This window comes from Mobula hypostoma, chromosome 15, assembly GCF_963921235.1.
Source record: "Mobula hypostoma chromosome 15, sMobHyp1.1, whole genome shotgun sequence".
In the NCBI taxonomy this organism is placed as follows: Eukaryota; Metazoa; Chordata; class Chondrichthyes; order Myliobatiformes; family Myliobatidae; genus Mobula; species Mobula hypostoma.
Window position 1 is genome coordinate 21,014,876 of NC_086111.1, and position 19,253 is coordinate 21,034,128.

Here is a 19,253-nt window from a genome sequence, read left to right on the forward strand (position 1 = left end):
AAACCTATCAAATATCGAAAGGTCTAAATAGAGTGGATGTGGAGAGGATGCTTCCTATCATGGGGGAGTCTAGGACCAGAGGGCACAGCCTCTGAATAGAGGGATGTCCATTGAGAACAGAGATGAAGAGGAATTTCTTTAGCCAGTGGGTGGTGAGTCTGTGGAATTCATTGCCGCACAAGGCTGTGGAGGCCAAGTCATTGAGTACACTATAGTTAAAATGGAGGTTGGTACATTTTTGATTAGTCGGGGCACCAAAGGTGTCAGGAGAAGGCAGAAGAATGGGATTGAGAGGGATAATAAATCAACCATGAAGGAATGGGCCAAATAGCCTAATTCTGCGCCTATGTTTTATGGTCTTGAGGTCTTAATTATCGCATACACAATTCCATGCAATAAAAATTGGAGCATAACATTCTCAAGAAAAACACAAATTTTATACACGTTTTTAACAACACAGAAGATGATTAGAACAAAATGAGTCAATTTTATTGCCAAGGTAGTCAGAGTGTTGTTATACTATACTGATCAGGGTTTTGCCGATTGAAGAAGAGAATGACTGAAGGGAAGTAGCTGTTCTTGAACCTAGTGGTGTGGGAGTTTATGCTTCTGCCCCCACTGCCCAATAATAGTTGCTAAAAGATGGCGTGGTGCAGTGGTGCGGACCTTTGATGATGGATGGTGCCATCCTGAGGCAGCACCTTATGTAGATACCACCGATGGTCGGGTGGGATGTACCTGCGATATACCCAGACCATAGTCCAGAGTCTGCTCATTCTCCAGACCAACTTCATGAGCACAAATCCCATGCTTCCATTCTTTTGGTGCCTCCAGAGCAGACCTCAAGTATTTCCCAGAGCAATCAACATGAATACACGGACACACAGAGAGGGATCTGTGAGTAACAAGGGCATAATGTAAAGCCCCTTCCGCAATGCCCACCAAGCACTCCCGAGTTGGCTTCAGCACGGGTTACCAGCACTGAAGTAATGTCAACAGTCACAAAATAGTCAGCCAGGCATCAGCACATTATCTGTTGGAGACAATGCTGACTGAGATGTTCCTGCAGGAAGTGAGTGTGAACATTGTCAGTCAATCCCTGGTCAGCAAGAGCCAGGTAATTAAACTGCCAATTTCATGTCAATTCATGCTGGGTCAGTCTTCTCAATGAAGACTAGCTTGTGAAATAGAAGACAGTCAGTTAGAGGAGTCAAAACTAAATACTGGCAGCTGCCTTTGAGTGGAAGAACTCTTCTATTACTAGTCTCTGTGTGTATTACATGTGGCTTAGACTCGCTGAAAGAAGGGGATGTTCATTCATCCCAACAACATGATCACAAGCCAATTTTTCAAAACCAGTGAAACAAAGGAGAAGGGTACTTTGGACACCTATGGCCTGGAATGGTAGAGCTAGCACTGACCTGCAAGAGAATGATAGCCCAGAGTGGTTGGAGAGATTCTTACCTATCGGAGGAAGCTCGTACTCCACCTCAAGGACCACTCGCTCTCCCACGTTCTTCAGTAGACTGATGATCTCATCGTGCCGCAGTTTGGTCAGGTTGATCCCATTGACAGACTTGATGTAATCTCCGATGTTTAACTGGTCACTCCTACAAGGAGGAAGAAGATCAAATACTATTAAATACATCAGGCTGGGTGAAAAAAATTAAAGGATTCATTCCTGTTTCTGTGGTGTGTAATGCCATGCCAAGGGCTGTTCACTGGCAACTTTTAATCTGGGTCAGTTTTCATCTTCAACCAATCCAATTCTTAAACAGTCTATCTGGGGGGCAGTTCTCCTTATGGAGAAAGTAGCCACTGCCCTCATAGCAAACCTTTGAGATGTGTTATCAGCTTTGGTAAACTCCATTTAATATAATGACAGTGTTTAACATCTGTCAGGCATTCTCTACTGACACCACAAGCCTCCCAGGGCCCTGTAGCATTTAGGCATGGAATGAGTCTGTGCATAAATACTTCACGTGGACTGTACTTGGGATTATTCATTCTGTCAATAAGAAGTGGAGAATCTACAGCTCATTCTGTCTCAGAGGAACACTGAGTGAAATAATTAAACCTACGCTGTAGGCCATCGGTAAACAAGGCCTGGAACAGTTCTTTAGTCTGCTCTGTGGGTCAGAAGTGACTGCAGACAGACACTCACAGAGAGCAGGAATACAAACCATTCTTTTCTATCAAACTGATTAACCTGTCTCATGATGCACAGACATGTATGATATATACATTCTTTCTTTGGAAATGCCAAGAGATTTTATTGAAAGACAATTATGAAGTCCATTAAAGGGATAATCTGATGCTACAGGTCTTCAGGAATGTCAAAGCACTAATATAAGAATAATCTTCCACTTAATAACTCCCTTACAACCTCAGGACTTCCCATTTGTAGACAATTAACTTTGTTGGAGGTTGTAATGGAACTGAACAAATTAGCTAATTTGCACACTGAAAGTGGTACAGGCATGTGACCAGATCAACGGATATAGGTATTGATGGAAGAAGGGATGACTATTGGTTAATGGGCAAACAAGAGAAAATCTGCAGATGCTGGAAATCCAAGTAACACACACAAAATTCTGGAGGAACTGAGCAGGCCAGGCAGTATCTATGGAAACAAGTGCAGTCAGAGTGGTTAACTGGTCTAGTTTTCACCGGGGTGATGGAACACTCAGAGAGCGGGGTGTCATCTGAATGGCTGCATATCTGACAGTGCAGCACTCTCCCTGTACTGTCAGCCCATACAGTGGGTTCAGCGTCCTGGAATGGAGCGTGAATCTGGGGGTCACTCAGCCACGGCCTATCCCAGCACTTGTGAGGGGGAGGCCAGGACACAGGAGTGGCTGAACTTTCAGAATGGAATTTTACTCACTTCACTGGATGCTTGATCATTGATAGGGTCTGCTGATCTTGTCTGGGTTAGCTGTTCTCTCAAACAGAGAGGGGGACTCACTGGTTTCAGTGGAGTAGCAGGGAGGTAAAAATCAGTTTGATTTTGACACAGCTACTTGCCACTCTCTGCAGAGGTGTTTGTAGGGCACGGCAGCGAGTGCAGGCATCACTTTGAAATTCAATCAGGCCATAGATTTTCTGCACCTCAGCTCCATTCCCAATGGTTTATGACTGGACTAGCAGTGATGCCTCTGGCAATGCCTTAGTGATACTTGGTAATGTTCAGACAGAAAGAATGATCACTGCACAAAGATACCAAGGCCTGTTGGTATACAGTATGTATACTTGGCAGAAGACAAGGTGCAGGAGGGACAGTGAAGAAGGTTACAACAGGATGTTGATCAACTGAGAAAATGGGCAAAGAAATGGAAGATGGGATCTAACACAAATATGAGTGGGGTGGTGGTGCTAAATCAGAGTAGGACACACACAGTGAATCACAGGGGCCCCGGGGGATATATCTAAATAGAGAGACCTTAGGCTGCAAGTACTTGTGGTGAGAAAGCAGAAACACAGGTAGACAGTTAGGCAGAAGAAAATGGATGGTATGCTTGCCTTCACTGAGTTCTGAATCAGGACATCATACGACAATTGCACAAAGCATTAGTTAGACCACATTTGGCAGTTCTGGTTGCCTTACAATAGCAAGGATGTGATTGGTCTTTGGAGGGCACAATAAAGCTTCTCAAAGATGTTGCCTGGACTGGAGGACTTGAGTCATAAAGGGACACTGAATAGGCTGCGACTGTTTTCCCTGCAGTAGAGGAGGTAGAGGGGTTACCAGATGGAGATTTATAAAATCCAGGATAGGGAAATCTAAAACTAGAGGACTCGGGGAAGGGGGTACGGGGTAAGATTTAAAGAAGAGATGAGGGGCAACTTTTTCCACTCAATGTTGGGTATGTGGAATGGGCTGCTGAGAAGCTAGTAAAGGTGGGCACAAATACGTTTAAAAAATATTTGGACAAGAACGTGGACAGGAAAGGTTTAGAGCAAGGGTTTCCAACCCTTTTTTAATGCCATGGACTAATACCATTCCCATTGACCCCAGGCTGGGAACCCCTGGTTTAAAGGGATATGGGACAAAGGCAGGCAAAGTAGATTAGACATCTTGCTCAGTATGGTTGAGTTGGGCTGGAGGGCCTGTCTCTGAGCTGTGTGACTGCACGGCTCTGTGGAAAGGAACAGATGAACAGGAACTAGCGCGATGCTATTGCAGCTCGGGGTCTCAGAGTTTGGCGTTAACTCCACCGCCGTCTGTACAGAGTGTGTACGTTCTCCCCAAGAACTCGTGGGTGTTCCGGTTTCTCCCCACATTCCAAAGGCATGCTGGTCAGTAGGTTAATTAGTTACTGTAAATCACACAGCGATTAGCCTACGGTTAAACAAGTGAGTTGTTCGGCAGTGGGGCTCGTTGGGCTGGAAGGGTCTGTTCCACACTGTATCTCTAAATAAAATGAAAAACGGAGCAGTTTTGTTCCAACTACCTAGGTAGGGGCTGTCATTGAAACAAACAAACAAGGATTTAATTCAGCACCAGGTTGGGTCTGTATTCTTTATTTAGAACAGTGAGGGGAGATATTATGGAAAAACATAAGATCATGAAGGTGTATGATAGGGAGACGCTAGGACATTTCCAATAGTGAGAGAGTCCCAGACAAGGGGACGTTGTTGCACGGTAAGGGCTGGGGGTGAGGTCGTCATCTAAAATTTCTTCTCCCAGAGGATGGCAAATCTCTGCAACTCTACGCCCCAGAGTGTAGAGGCCAGATCATTGTACATATTTAAACTAGAAGTTGATAGACATTGAAAATTTAGAGGATCGGGGCTATGTGGAATTGGTGTGGTGAAGGAGCTGAGACCTGGGGAAGATCAGCCATGATCATATTCAATGACAGGACAGGCTTTTGGGACCAACTGGCCTTCTCCTTCTCCTATTTTAGTGAACACAAATGCTGGAAATCCAGAGCAACACACACACACACACACACAAAATGCTAGAGGAACTCAGCGGGTCAGACAGCATTTATGGAGAGGAATAAAGAGTCAACCATTTGGGCCGAAACCCTTCATCGGGATTGGAAAGGGAATGGGGAAGAAGCAACAATGAGAAGGTAGAGAGAGCGGAAGGAGTACGAGCTGGCAGGTGACAGGTGAAGCCAGGTGAGTGGGGGACGAAGTGAGAAGTGGAGAGGTGATAGGTGGAAAAGGTAAAGGGCTGAGGGAGGAGGAATCTGAAGGGAGGAGAGAGTGAACCATGGGGGAAAGGCAAGAAGGAGGGGTGCCAGAGGGAGCTGATAGGCAGAAGAGGAGAACAGAAAGGGTAAGAGGATGGCCAAAATGAAGAATGGAGAAAGAAAGAAGTTGTGGGGGGGGGGGGGGAAGAAATTACCAGAAGTTAGAGAAGTTGATGCTCATGCCATCAGGTTGGAGGCCAGCCAGCAGAATATGAGATGCTGCTCCTCCAACCTCGTCGGGCCAGTTGAGGAGCCGTGTTTTCATGTGTTCCTGTTTGTAGTGAGCTCACCGAATTTCATAAATTGACCTCTTCTCTAGGAGCCCTAACTGAGTATTAACAGTTCCTGGCACAGTGGAGAGGGGGAGGAGACCGAGGGTCTCACTGCATCAACACTGCATTGCACAGCTCAGCAAGACACTACCAGAGTGATTAGGAAAGACAGAATTGGTACCAAAAAGTCTGAGAGCAGCATGGAATCACCTGTTCCTCTGGGAATTTCTGTTTCACCTCCACTTATTCTGGATTAGCATCTTCCATCATTCTCCTTCCCTTCATATCATGGGACACCATTCTTCCAATTGTACAGTTCCACCTCATCTCTACTCTCATGGCTCCTAGTAACTCTCTTTCCACTCTCCACAGGACAGCCCTCATCCTAGAACCCATTCTCCCCAGGACGTTCCTCCCCTGAACCCTCTCTCCCCAGGGTACCTTGCTCCCAGGAACCCACTCTCCCAAAACCATTGCTCCCCCAGGAGACAACTCGACCTAGAACACTTCTCCCACCTCTACCAATGTTCCTACTTCCCAAGACTTGGCATTGGGTTTGCGAGTGTCATGTCAGTGGCAAGTTCACTTGCCCCCAGTTCATGAGCTTGTGGGTTCTCGAGTCCTGTCTCAGTCACACGACCAAGATATTCCAGCCTGGGGTACCTCTGCACTCGTAATGGAGTGCTGCACTGCCAAAGGTAAATTGTCTGAATGATACATGAAAGGGAGGCCCTCTATTGATTGTGCAATCAGAGAAGAGCAGGAGATTCTCACACCACCTTCCAATACCTCCAGACGATAATCCCCCTCACCAGCACCGAAATGTACGTCAACTGGTCATTGGAGGGAAAAACAACAGACAGAGGTGCAAATGATCCCAGAAATGAATGGGTTAATGTATGAGGAGCGCTTGATGGCTCCGCACCTGTGCTCACTGGAATGAGGGGGGAACCTCACTGAAACCTATCGAACATTGAAAGGCCTAGATAGAATGAACGTGAAGAGCATGTTTCCTATTGTGGAGGAGTCCAGGACTAGAGGGCACAGCCTCAGAATAGAGGGATACTCCTTTAGAACAGAGATGAGGACAAATTCCTTTAACCAGAGGATGGTGAATCTGTGGAATTCATTGCCAAGGACAGCTGTGGAGGCCAAGTCTTTGGGTATATTTAAAGCGGAGGTTGATAGGTTTTTGATTAGTCGGGGCATCAAAGGTTGTGGGGAGCAGGCAGGAGAATGGGGTTGAGAGAGAAAATAAATCAGGCATGATGGAATGGCTGGAAAACAAATCAGCCCTGGTTGAATAACAGAACAGACTCAATGGGCTGAATGGCCTAATTCTGCTCCTATGTCTTATGGTCTTTTGACAACAAACAAACTGCTGGAGGAATTCAGAGGATCAGGCAGCATTTGTGGAGAGAAAGGGACAGTCGAGAGCCTTCACCTAGCCCGGAGCAGTCAGCGATGGAGTGAGAGTTTGAAATGATGATGCTGTGGCTCAGGAACCCCTACAATGTGGGGTGAAGTTCTTACCACATCAACACAGCCACAGACCAGAACCAGTGGTGATAAAGGAGTACGTCAGAGCCCATGCCTTACCTGGCAGCCAGTCCTCCAGGCCGTAGGTTTGACACTCGTGGCTTGCCGTCTTTATCAGTCCCACCAGATATCGTCAGGCCTAGGGTGCAGCCTTCCTTCTTGATGAGCTCCACCACTGTCAGCCCCCTCTGCTCCTCTGTCACAGAGACACAAGGGTGAAATACTGTCCCATTCTCTGATGGATTCACCAAGGAAGTTGTCAGCACTGGGCTCCGCTGGCAGAGCTGCTGCTTTGACCCAGGGCTGATTGCGTGGAGCTTGGCATGCGCTCCCTGTGGCAGTGTAAGCTTCCTCCAGGGGGCATTGATTCCCTCCCATATCCCAGAGTCGTGTGGGTTGTGGGAGGGGGTTAAATGACCACTGTGAATTGCCTCAAATGTGTGTGGCTGAGTGGCAAAATCTGGGTGGATTTGATGTGGGAATATTGGGAAAATACAAGGGGATTCATATGTGGCTTAGTGTAAATGGGTACTTGATGGTCACAGGGGCTCAGTGGGCCGAATGGCCTGTTTCTGTACTTATGAATCTATTACTCTTTGTCATTGGGATCCTTTCAGCCAATTGTTTGAAACCACTGCACAATTAATCCACAGCATTGTAAAGATTAAATCTGATTCAGAAATGAGTTGCTTGCATTAGCAACCAACTGGGGGCAGCCCACGAGTGCCGTCACATATTCCTGCATCGACATGGCATGCCCCCAATACTTGGCAGAACAACTCAAAACACAACAAAACAGAGAATACGAAACAACAAAGCAACAACAGCAAACCAAGCCATGTTTCTCCCTGCCACCCAAAACACACATACACAGTCCTCTAATCCCAGAACTGGTTGTTTTCCCCCCAGACAGTGGATTTGCAGACACTGGGTCTCAACATGCCCAGCAGACTCACAGATATTTGCAGACTTAGGGCTCCAGCCTTCAGGCCTCGATCCAGACCCCTGAATGGCCTTCGGGCCTTGATCTGGACCCCCGATCGACCTTCAGGTCTCGATCCAGACCCCCAATCAGCCTTCAGGCGTCAATCTGGATCCCCAATCGGCCTTCAGGCCTCAATCCACACCCCCGATCGACCTTCAGGTCTCAATCCGGACCCCCAATCAGACTTCGGGCCTCTATCCAGATCCCCGATCGACCTTTGGGCTTCAATGCAGATCCCCAATCGACTTTTGGGCTCCGATTTTTGTTATCGACCCAGGACTCGCAGATGTCGATGAATGAGAAACCTGGAGGAGGGCCCGAATGCCAGGCCTCAAAATGCAGTCTCGCCTTTTGAACGTTGCAGCAGGAACTGCTTCCACAACCTTTTCGGTCATTGAGCTCCAGGTCATACCCAACCTGGGTTATAATATAAATCTCTGCTCCTCCAGATCATATGTGGAGTGTCAAAGTTCAGAGTTCAATTCTGGTGTCCTCGGTAAGATTTCATTCCCTGCAGAATACGTGGATTTTCTCCGGGTGCTCCAGCTTCCACCCACGGCCCAAATACATACCGATTAGAAGGTTAATTAGTCATTGTAAATTGTCCTGTGATTAGACTAGTGCTAAATAGTTGGGTTTCTGGGTGGAGTGGCTTGTTGGGCAAGAAGGGCCGGTTCCACATTGTATCTCTAAATAAAAATTAATATAAATAAAATCTGTTTGTTTCTCCAGAGAAGTTCCATATCGACACTAGAAGTCCGGAGGCCCACTGCTGAAGAAGCTCAATGGTGTGAAGAGTTAATGTGACCCAAAATGAACCATTCCTTGCCCGTCCACCTCCCTTCCAAATCAAATGACAAAAGCAGTGACTCGGGCTGATCTAGCTGCATTCTGCAGACGCGCTCCCCATAGCTGGAGAGGAGAACAATCATTGGCAATTCTGCATTTCTTTATTTATATATAATCCTTTATTTTTATGTACTTCTTTATTATTGTTGCATGTTGCTGTTTTTGGTGCACGTCGTGCCAAAACACCATAACGCTCCTATGTTGTTTTGAGGTGACAGACTGGCAGGCACTCTGTGAGCCACATGGAGAGGATATTGATGGGCTCACAGAATGCATCACTGATTACATCAACTTCTGTGTGGACTGCAATGTTCCGACAAGAACTGTCCTTTGTTATTCAAATAACAAGCCATGGGTGACAAAGGACATTAAGGACATCCTGAACGCTAAAAAGAGGGCGTTTAGAGATGGAAATAGGGAGGAGCTGAGGGCATTACAGAGGGATCTGAAAGCCAGGATCAGGGAGACTAAAGACAGGTACAGGAGGAAGCTTGAATGGAAACTCCAGCAGAACAACATGAGAGAGGTCTGGAGTGGGATGAGGACCATCACTGGGTTCCGGCAAACTAGCAACAGAGGAGCTGAAGGCAGTGTGGACAAGGCCAATGAACTTAACCTGTTCTTTAACAGATTTGACATTGTGGCCCCTGCCCATCCCCCACATGAGCCATCTGTTGTCGGCCCCCAACCAACACATATTCCACTCTCCCCTCCTACCCCTCCTCACAGTAACCCACCCTGCTCTCATGACTATACCTCTTCCCCACACGAAACCACCATGGTGGGCTTCACAGCTGAACAGGTGAGAAGACAGCTGAAACGTCTCAACCCAAGCAAGGCTGCAGGACCGTATGGTGTCAGTACCAGGGTGCTCAAAGCCTGTGCCCCTCAGCTATGTGGAGTACTTCGCCATGTATTCAACCTGAGCTTGAGGCTCTGGAGGGTTCCTGTACTGTGAAAGACGTCCTGCCTCGTCCCTGTGCCGAAGACGCCGTGCCCCAGCGGCCTCAATGACTACAGACCGGTGGCATTGACCTCCCACATCATGAAGACCCTGGAGAGACTTGTTCTGGAGCTGCTCCGGCCTATGGTCAGGCCACACTTAGATCCCCTCCAGTCCGCCTACCAGCCCCGACTAGGAGTTGAGGATGCCATCGTCTACCTGCTGAAACGTGTCTATGCGCACATGGACAAGCCAGCGAGCACTGTGAGGGTCATGTTTTTTGACTTCTCCAGTGCGTTCAACACCATCCACCCTGCTCTGCTGGGGGAGAAACTGACAGCGATGCAGGTGGATGCTTCCCTGGTATCATGGATTCTTGATTACCTGACTGGCAGACCACAGTACGTGTGCTTGCAACACTGTGTGTCCGACAGAGTGATCAGCAGCACGGGGGCTCCACAGGGGACTGTCTTGTCTCCTTTTCTCTTCACCATTTACACCTCGGACTTCAACTACTGCACAGAGTCTTGTCATCTTCAGAAGTTTTCGGATGACTCTGCCATAGTTGGATGCATCAGCAAGGGAGATGAGGCTGAGTACAGGGCTACGGTAGGAAACTTTGTCACATGGTGTGAGCAGAATTATCTGCAGCTTAATGTGAAAAAGACTAAGGAGCTGGTGGTAGACCTGAGGAGAGCTAAGGTACCGGTGACCCCTGTTTCCATCCAGGGGGTCAGTGTGGACATAGTGGAGGATTACAAATACCTGGGGATATGAATTGACAATAAACTGGACTTCTCAAAGAACACTGAGGCTGTCTACAAGAAGGGTCAGAGCCGTCTCTATTTCCTGAGGAGACTGAGGTCCTTTAACATCTGCCGGACGATGCTGAGGATGTTCTACGAGTCTGTGGTGGCCGGTGCTATCATGTTTGCTGTTGTGTGCTGGGGCAGCAGGCTGAGGGTAGCAGACACCAACAAACTCATTCGTAAGGCCAGTGATGTTGTGGGGATGGAACTGGACTCTCTGACGGTGGTGTCTGAAAAGAGGATGCTGTCCAAGTTGCATGCCATCTTGGTCAATATCTCCCATCCACTACATAATGTACTGGGTGGGCGCAGGAGTGCATTCAGCCAGAGACTCATTCCACCGAGATGCAGCACAGAGCGTCATAGGAAGTCATTCCTGCCTGTGGCCATCAAACTTTACAACTCCTCCCTTGGAGGGTCAGACACCCTGAGCCAATAGGCTGGTCCTGGACTTAATTCCTGGCATAATAACATATTACTATTTAACTATTTATGGTTTTATTACTATTTATTATTTATGGTGCAACTGTAACGAAAACCAATTTCCCCCGGGATCAATAAAGTATGACTATGACTATAACTATATGCGTGTCAATGTATATGGCAAATACAGATCCTTGATCCTTGATCACCCTTCTTCTGAGAGTGGTCAGTTCCATTGTGGGTGACGGACATAGACAGCTGACAGGTGGCATCCTGATGGCACCTGTAGGATATAGGATACAGCGTATGGGGTACCACTACAGGCACCCTGATGGTACAGGTTACAACTCACCTCTCCTTTCAAAAGCCTGTACAAACACCGGTAGTCACACCGGGGCTTGGGGAGACAGATAAGTACGTGACCGTCAGGAGAGGGAAGATCAGGAGTCAGAGGCCAGAGAGTACCCCTGTGGCTGTACCCCTTGACGGTAAGTACTGCTTGAGTATTGTTGGGAGGGACGGCTTACCTGGGGGAAGCAACAGTGGCCGCGCCCATGGCTCAGAAGGGTAGGGAAAGGAAGAGGATGGCAGCAGTGATAGGGGACTCTATAGTTAGGGGGTCAGACAGGCAATTCTGTGGACGCAGGAAAGAAGCACGGATGGTAGTTTGTCTTCCAGGTGTCAGGGTCCGGGATGTTTCTGATCACGTCCACGATATCCTGAAGTGGGCAGGAGAACAGCCAGAGGTCGTGGTACATATTAGTAACAACAACATAGGCAGGGAAAAGGAGGAGGTCCTGAAAGCAGACTACAGGGAGTTAGGAAAGAAGTTGAGAAGCAGGACCACAAAGGTAGTCATCTCAGGATTACTGCCTGTGCCACATGACAGTCAGTACAGGAAAAGAGTGAGATGGAGGATAAATGTGTGGCTGAGAGATTGGAGGAGGGGGCAGGGATTCAGGTTTCTGGATCATTGTGAACTCTTTTGGGGCAGGAGTGACCTGTACAAAAGGGACGGGTGGCACTTGAATCCCGGGGAACCAATATCCTGGCAGGGAGGTTTGCTAAGGCTGTTGGGGAGAGTTTAAACTAGAATTGCTGGAGGGTGGGAACCAAACTGAAGAGACGGAGGAAGAGGCGGTTGGTTCACAAATAGAGAAAGCTTGGAGACCGTGTGAGAGGGAGGATAGGCAGGTGATAGAGAAGGGACGCGCTCAGACAGACGGTTTGAGATGTGTTCATTTTAATGCGAAGAGTATTATGAACAAAGAAGATGAGCTTAGAGCGTGGATCAGTACTTGGAGCTATGATGTTGTGGCCGTTACAGAGACTTGGATAGCTCAGGGGCAGGAGTGGTTACTTCGAGTGCCAGGCTTTAGATGTATCAGAAAAGGCAGGGAGGGAGGCAAAAGAGATGGGGGCATGGCACTGAAGATCGGAGATAGTGTCACAGCTGCCGAAAAGGAGGAAGACATGGATGGATTGTCTACGGAGTCTCTGTGGGTGGAAGTTAGGAACAGGAAGGGGTCAATAAATCTACTGGGTGTTTTTTATAGACCACCCAATGGTAATAGGGACATTAAGGAGCAGATAGTGAGACAGATTCTGGAAAGGTGTAATAATAACGCGGTTGTTGTGGTGGGAGATTTTAATTTCCAAGATATTGATTGGCATCACCCTAGAGCGAGGGGTTTAGATGGGGTGGAGATTATTAGGTGTCAAGAAGGTTTCTTGACACAATATGTAGATGACCCTTCAAGAGGAGAGACTGTAGTTGATCTGGTACAGTATTGGGAAATGAACCTGGTCAGGTGTCAGATCTCTCAGTGGAAGAGCATTTTGGAGATAGTGATCATAATTCTATCTCCTTTACCATAGCATTGGAGAGGGATAGGAACAGACAAGTTAGGAAAGTGTTTAAGTGGAGTAAAGGGAAATATGAGGCTATCAGGCAGGAACTTGAAAGCATAAATTGGGAAGAGATATTTTCAGGGAAACGTATGGAAGAAATGTGGCAAATATTCAGGAGACATTTGCGTGGGGTTCTGCATAGGTACGTTCCAATGAGACAGGGAAAGGATGGTAGGGTACAGGAACTGTGGTGCACAAAAACTGTTGTAAATCTAGTCAAGAAGAAAAGAAGAGCTTACGAAAGGTTCAAAAAACTAGGTAATGATAGAGATCTAGAAGATTATAAGGCGAGCAGGAAGGAGTTTAAGAATGAAATTAGGAGAGCCAGAAGAGGCCATGAGAAGGCCTTGGCAGACAGGATTAAGGAAAACCCCAAGGCATTCTACAAGTATGTGAACAGCAAGAGGATAAGACATAACAGAATAGGACCAATCAAGTGTGACAGTGGAAAAGTGTGTATGGAACCAGAGGGATGGCAGAGGTACTTAATGAATACTTTACTTCAGTATTCACTACGGAAAAGGATCTCGGCAATTGTAGGGATGATTAACAGCAGACTGAAAAGCTTGAGCATGTAGATATTAAGAAAGAGGATGTGCTGGAGCTTTTGGAAAGCATCAAGTTGTCTAAGTCACCAGGACTGGACGAGATGTACCCCAGGCTACTGTGGGAGGTGAGGGAGGAGATTGCTGAGCCTCTGGCGATGATCTTTGCATCATCAATGGGGACAGGAGATGTTCCGGAGGATTGGAGGGTTGCAGATGTTGTACCATTATTCAAGAAAGGGAGTAGAGATAGCCCAGGAAATTATAGATCAGTGAGTCTTACTTCAGTGGTTGGTAAGTTGATGGAGAAGATCCTGAGAGGTAGGACTTATGAACATTTGGAGAGGCATAATATGATTTGGAATAGTCAGCATGGCTTTGTGAAAGGCAGGTCGTGCTTTCCAAGCCCGATTGTATTTTTTGAGGATGTGACTAAGCACATTGTTAAAGGTAGAGCTGGAGATGTAGTGTATATGGATTCCATCAAGGCATTTTACAAGGTACCCCATGCATGACTTATTGAGAAAGTAAGGAGGAATGGGATGCAAGAGGACATAGCTTTGTGGATCCAGAACTGGCTTGCCCACAGAAGGCAAAGAGTAGTTGTAGACAGGTCATATTCTGCATGGAAGTCGGTGACCAGTGGTGTGCCTCAGGGATCTGTTCTGGGACCTCTACTCTTCGTGATTTTTATAAATGATATGGATGTAGAAGTGGATGGATGGATTAGTAAGTTTGCTGATGACACAAAGGTTGGGGGTGTTGTGTATAGTGTGGAAGGCTGTCAGAGGTTACAGCGGGACATTGATAGGATGCATAACTGGGCTGAGAGGTGGCAGATGGAGTTCAACACATAAGTGTGAGGTGGTTCATTTTGGTAGGTCAAATATGATGGCAGAATATAGAGGTGACTTTAAACTAGAATGGTTGGGGGGTGGGAATCAAATTAAAGAGGCTAGGCGTGAGGAGGTTAGTTCACAACAGAGGGATGGGAACCAGTGCAGAGAGACAGAGGGGTGTAAAGTGAGCGCAGAAGCAAAAAGTACTAAGGAGAAAAGTAAAAGTGGCAGGCCGACAAATCCAGGGCAAGCATTAAAAAGGGCCACTTTTCAACATAATTGTATAAGGGCTAAGAGAGTTGTAAAAGAGCGCCTGAAGGCTTTATGTGTCAATGCAAGGAGCATTCGTAATAAGGTGGATGAATTGAAAGTGCAGATTGTTATTAATGATTATGATATAGTTGGGATCACAGAGACATGGCTCCAGGGTGACCAGGGATGGGAGCTCAACGTTCAGGGATATTCAATATTCAGGAGGGATAGACATGAAGGAAGGGGAGGTGGGGTGGCGTTGCTGGTTAAAGAAGAGATTAACCCAATAGAAAGGAAGGACATAAGCCGGGAAGATGTGGAATCGATATGGGTAGAGCTGCGTAACACTAAGGGGCAGAAGACGCTGTTGGGAGTTGTGTACAGGCCACCTAACAGTAGTAGTGAGGTCGGAGATGGTATTAAACAGGAAATTAGAAATGTGTGCAACAAAGGAACAGCAGTTATAATGGGTGACTTCAATCTACATGTAGACTGGGTGAACCAAATTGGTAAAGGTGCTGAGGAAGAGGATTTCTTGGAATGTATGCGGGATGGTTTTTTGAACCAACATGTCGAGGAGCCAACTAGAGAGCAGGCTATTCTGGACTGGGTTTTGAGCAATGAGGAAGGGTTAATTAGCGATCTTGTCGTGAGAGGCCCCTTGGGTAAGAGTGACCATAATATGGTGGAATTCTTCATTAAGATGGAGAGTGAGATAGTTAATTCAGAAACAAAGGTTCTGAACTTAAAGAGGGGTAACTTTGAAGGTATGAGACGTGAATTAGCTAAGATAGACTGGCAAATGACACTTAAAGGATTGACGGTGGATATGCAATGGCAAGCATTTACAGGTTGCATGGATGAACTACAACAATTGTTCATCCCAGTTTGGCAAAAGAATAAATCAAGGAAGGTAGTGCACCCGTGGCTGACAAGAGAAATTAGGGATAGTATCAATTCCAAAGAAGTAGCATACAAATTAGCCAGAGAAAGTGGCTCACCTGAGGACTGGGAGAAATTCAGAGTTCAGCAGAGGAGGACAAAGGGCTTAATTAGGAAGGGGAAAAAAGATTATGAGAGAAAACTGGCGGGGAACATAAAAACGGACTGTAAAAGCTTTTATAGATATGTAAAAAGGAAAAGACTGGTAAAGACAAATGTAGGTCCCCTGCAGACAGAAACAGGTGAATTGATTATGGGGAGCAAGGACATGGCAGACCAATTGCATAATTACTTTGGTTCTGTCTTCACTAAGGAGGACATAAATAATCTTCCAGAAATAGTAAGGGACAGAGGGTCCAGTGAGATGGAGGAACTGAGTGGAATACATGTTAGTAGGGAAGTGGTGTTAGGTAAATTGAAGGGATTGAAGGCAGATAAATCCCCAGGGCCAGATGGTCTGCATCCTAGAGTGCTTAAGGAAGTAGCCCAAGAAATAGTGGATGCATGAGTGATAATTTTTCAAAACTCGTTAGATTCTGGACTAGTTCCTGAGGATTGGAGGGTGGCTAATGTAACCCCACTTTTTAAAAAAGGAGGGAGAGAGAAACCGGGGAATTATAGACCGGTTAGCCTAACGTCGGTGGTGGGGAAACTGCTGGAGTCAGTTATCAAGGATGTGATAACAGCACATTTGGAAAGCGGTGAAATGATCGGACAAAGTCAGCATGGATTTGTGAAAGGAAGATCATGTCTGACGAATCTCATAGAATTTTTTGAGGATGTAACTAGTAGAGTGGATAGGGGAGAACCAGTGGATGTGGTATATTTGGATTTTAGGAGATTAGTGTGCAAACTTAAAGCACACGGTATTGGGGGTAAGGTATTGGTGTGGGTGGAGAATTGGTTAGCAGACAGGAAACAAAGAGTGGGAATAAACGGGACCTTTTCAGAATGGCAGGCGGTGACTAGTGGGGTACCGCAAGGCTCAGTGCTGGGACCCCAGTTGTTTACAATATATATTAATGACTTGGATGAGGGAATTAAATGCAGCATCTCCAAGTTTGCGGATGACACGAAGCTGGGTGGCAGTGTTAGCAGTGAGGAGGATGCTAAGAGGATGCAGGGTGACTTGGATAGGTTGGGTGAGTGGGCAAACTCATGGCAGGTGCAATTTAATGTGGATAAATGTGAAGTTATCCACTTTGGTGGTAAAAATAGGAAAACAGATTATTATCTGAATGGTGGCCGATTAGGAAAAGGGGAGGTGCAACGAGACCTGGGTGTCATTATACACCAGTCATTGGAAGTGGGCATGCAGGTACAGCAGGCAGTGAAAAAGGCAAATGGTATGCTGGCATTTATAGCGAGAGGATTCGAGTACAGGAGCAGGGAGGTACTACTGCAGTTGTACAAGGCCTTGGTGAGACCACACCTGGAGTATTGTGTGCAGTTTTGGTCCCCTAATCTGAGGAAAGACATCTTTGCCATAGAGGGAGTACAAAGAAGGTTCACCAGATTGATTCCTGGGATGGCAGGACTTTCATATGAAGAAAGACTGGATGAACTGGGCTTGTACTCATTGGAATTTAGAAGATTGAGGAGGGATCTGATTGAAACGTATAAGATCCTAAAGGGATTGGACAGGCTGGATGCAGGAAGATTGTTCCCGATGTTGGGGAAGTCCAGAACGAGGGGTCACAGTTTGAGGATAGAGGGGAAGCCTTTTAGGACCGAGATTAGGAAAAACTTCTTCACACAGAGAGTGGTGAATCTGTGGAATTCTCTGCCACAGGAAACTGTTGAGGCCAGTTCATTGGCTATGTTTAAGAGGGAGTTAGATATGGCCCTTGTGGCTACGGGAATCAGGGGGTATGGAGGGAAGGCTGGGGCGGGGTTCTGAGTTGGATGATCAGCCATGATCATCATAAATGGCGGTGCAGGCTCGAAGGGCCGAATGGCCTACTCCTGCACCTATTTTCTATGTTTCTATGTTTAATGGCAAGACTCTTGGCAGTGTGGAGGATCAGAGGGATCTTGGGGTCCGAGTCCATAGGACACTCAAAGCTGCTATGCAGGTTGACTCTGTGGTTAAGAAAGCATACAGAGTATTGGCCTTCATCAATTGAGGGATCGAGTTTCGGAGCCGATAGGTAATGTTACAGATATATAGGACCCTGGTCAGACCCCACTTGGAGTACTGTGTTCAGTTCTGGTTCTGGAAGGATGTGGAAATCATAGAAAGGGTGCAGAGGAGATTTACAAGGATGTTGCCTGGATTGGGGAGCATGCCTTATGAGAATATGTTGAGTGAACTCGGCCTTTCATCCTTGAAGTGGTGGAGGATGAGAGGTGGCCTGACAGAGGTGCATAAGATGATGAGAGGCATTGATCGTGTGGATAGTCAGAAGCTTTTTCCCAGGGCTGAAATAGCTAGCACGAAGGGCACAGTTTTAAAATGCTTGGAAGTTGGTACAGAGGAGATGTCAGGAGTAAGTTTTTTTTAACATAGAGAGTGGTGAGTGCGTGGAATGGGCTGCCGGCAACAGTGGTGGAGGCAGATACAACAGGGTCTTTTAAGAGACTCCTGGACAGGTACACGGAGCTTAGAAAAATAGAGGGCTGTGGGTAATCCTAGGTAATTTCTAAGGTAAGGACATGATCAGCACAGCAAAGTTGGCCGAAGGACCTGTATTGTGCTGCAGGTTTTCTATGTTTCTAAATCTTAGGAAATAGAATTAAACATAGTACCTTGGATGGCACACGCACCACATTCAGGCACAGGGGACAACTCCAGCCGTAACTGGACACAGATTATTTTTATTTGTCATCGAAACGTACAGTAAACAGCATCATTTATGTCAAATCAAATCAGTGAGGATGAAATCCGTGTAACGATGGAGAGAATGTACAAGTCCTTACAGACAGCAGTGGGAATCGAACCACAATCTTAAAGATAGCGGTGTGGATCGAACCACAACCTCACAGACAGCGGTGGGAATAGATCCACGATCTCAAAGACAGCGGTGGGGATCAAACCACAATCCTACAGAAAGCAGTGTGAATTGCACCACGATCTTAAAGACAACGGTGGGGATTGACCACGTTCTGACAGACAGTGGTGGGAATCTGACCTCGATCTCACAGGCAGCGGTGGGGATCAATCCACGATATTACAGACAACGGGAGTAATACACACAACGGAAGTAATCAATCCGTGATCTTACAGACAGCGGTGGGAATCGAACCACCATCTTACAGACAGCGGTGGATGGCACATGCATCACATTCAGGCACAGGGGACAACTCCAGCCGTGACTGGACACAGATTATCTTTATTTGTCATCGAAACATACAGTAAACAGCGTCATTTATGTCAAATCAAATCAGCGAGGATGAAATCCGTGTAGCGATGGAGAGAATGTATCAAGTCCTTACAGAGTCGAACCATGATCTCTCAGACAGCAGTGGGGATCGAACCTTGATCTCACAGACAACAGTGAGAACTGAACCTTGATTTTACAGACAGAGGTGGAAATCGCAGCACGATCTTGCAGACAGCGGTGTGCATCAAACTACGATCTTAAAGACAGTGGTGGGGATCGAACCGCAATCTCACGGGCAGCGGTGGCAACCGAACCACGATCAGACAGACAGCGGCAGGAATCGAACCACGATCTCACAGATAGCAGTGGGAATCGAACCACGATCTCACAGATAGCAGTGGGAATCGAACCATGATC

General features: G+C 46.8%; 1 protein-coding gene across 1 annotated transcript in view; it reads right to left on the minus strand.

Moving 5' to 3' along the window:
- The window catches only part of grip2b (glutamate receptor interacting protein 2b), a 188,816-nt gene that overhangs the window by 126,146 nt on the left and 43,417 nt on the right, over nucleotides 1-19,253 (minus strand). Inside the window, exons 5-6 of the mRNA XM_063068462.1 lie at nucleotides 7,076-7,211; nucleotides 1,465-1,610 (exon numbers count right to left, since the gene is read on the minus strand). Of these exons, the coding sequence (XP_062924532.1) occupies nucleotides 1,465-1,610; nucleotides 7,076-7,211 (282 nt within the window). The remainder of the gene's footprint in view (nucleotides 1-1,464; nucleotides 1,611-7,075; nucleotides 7,212-19,253) is intronic.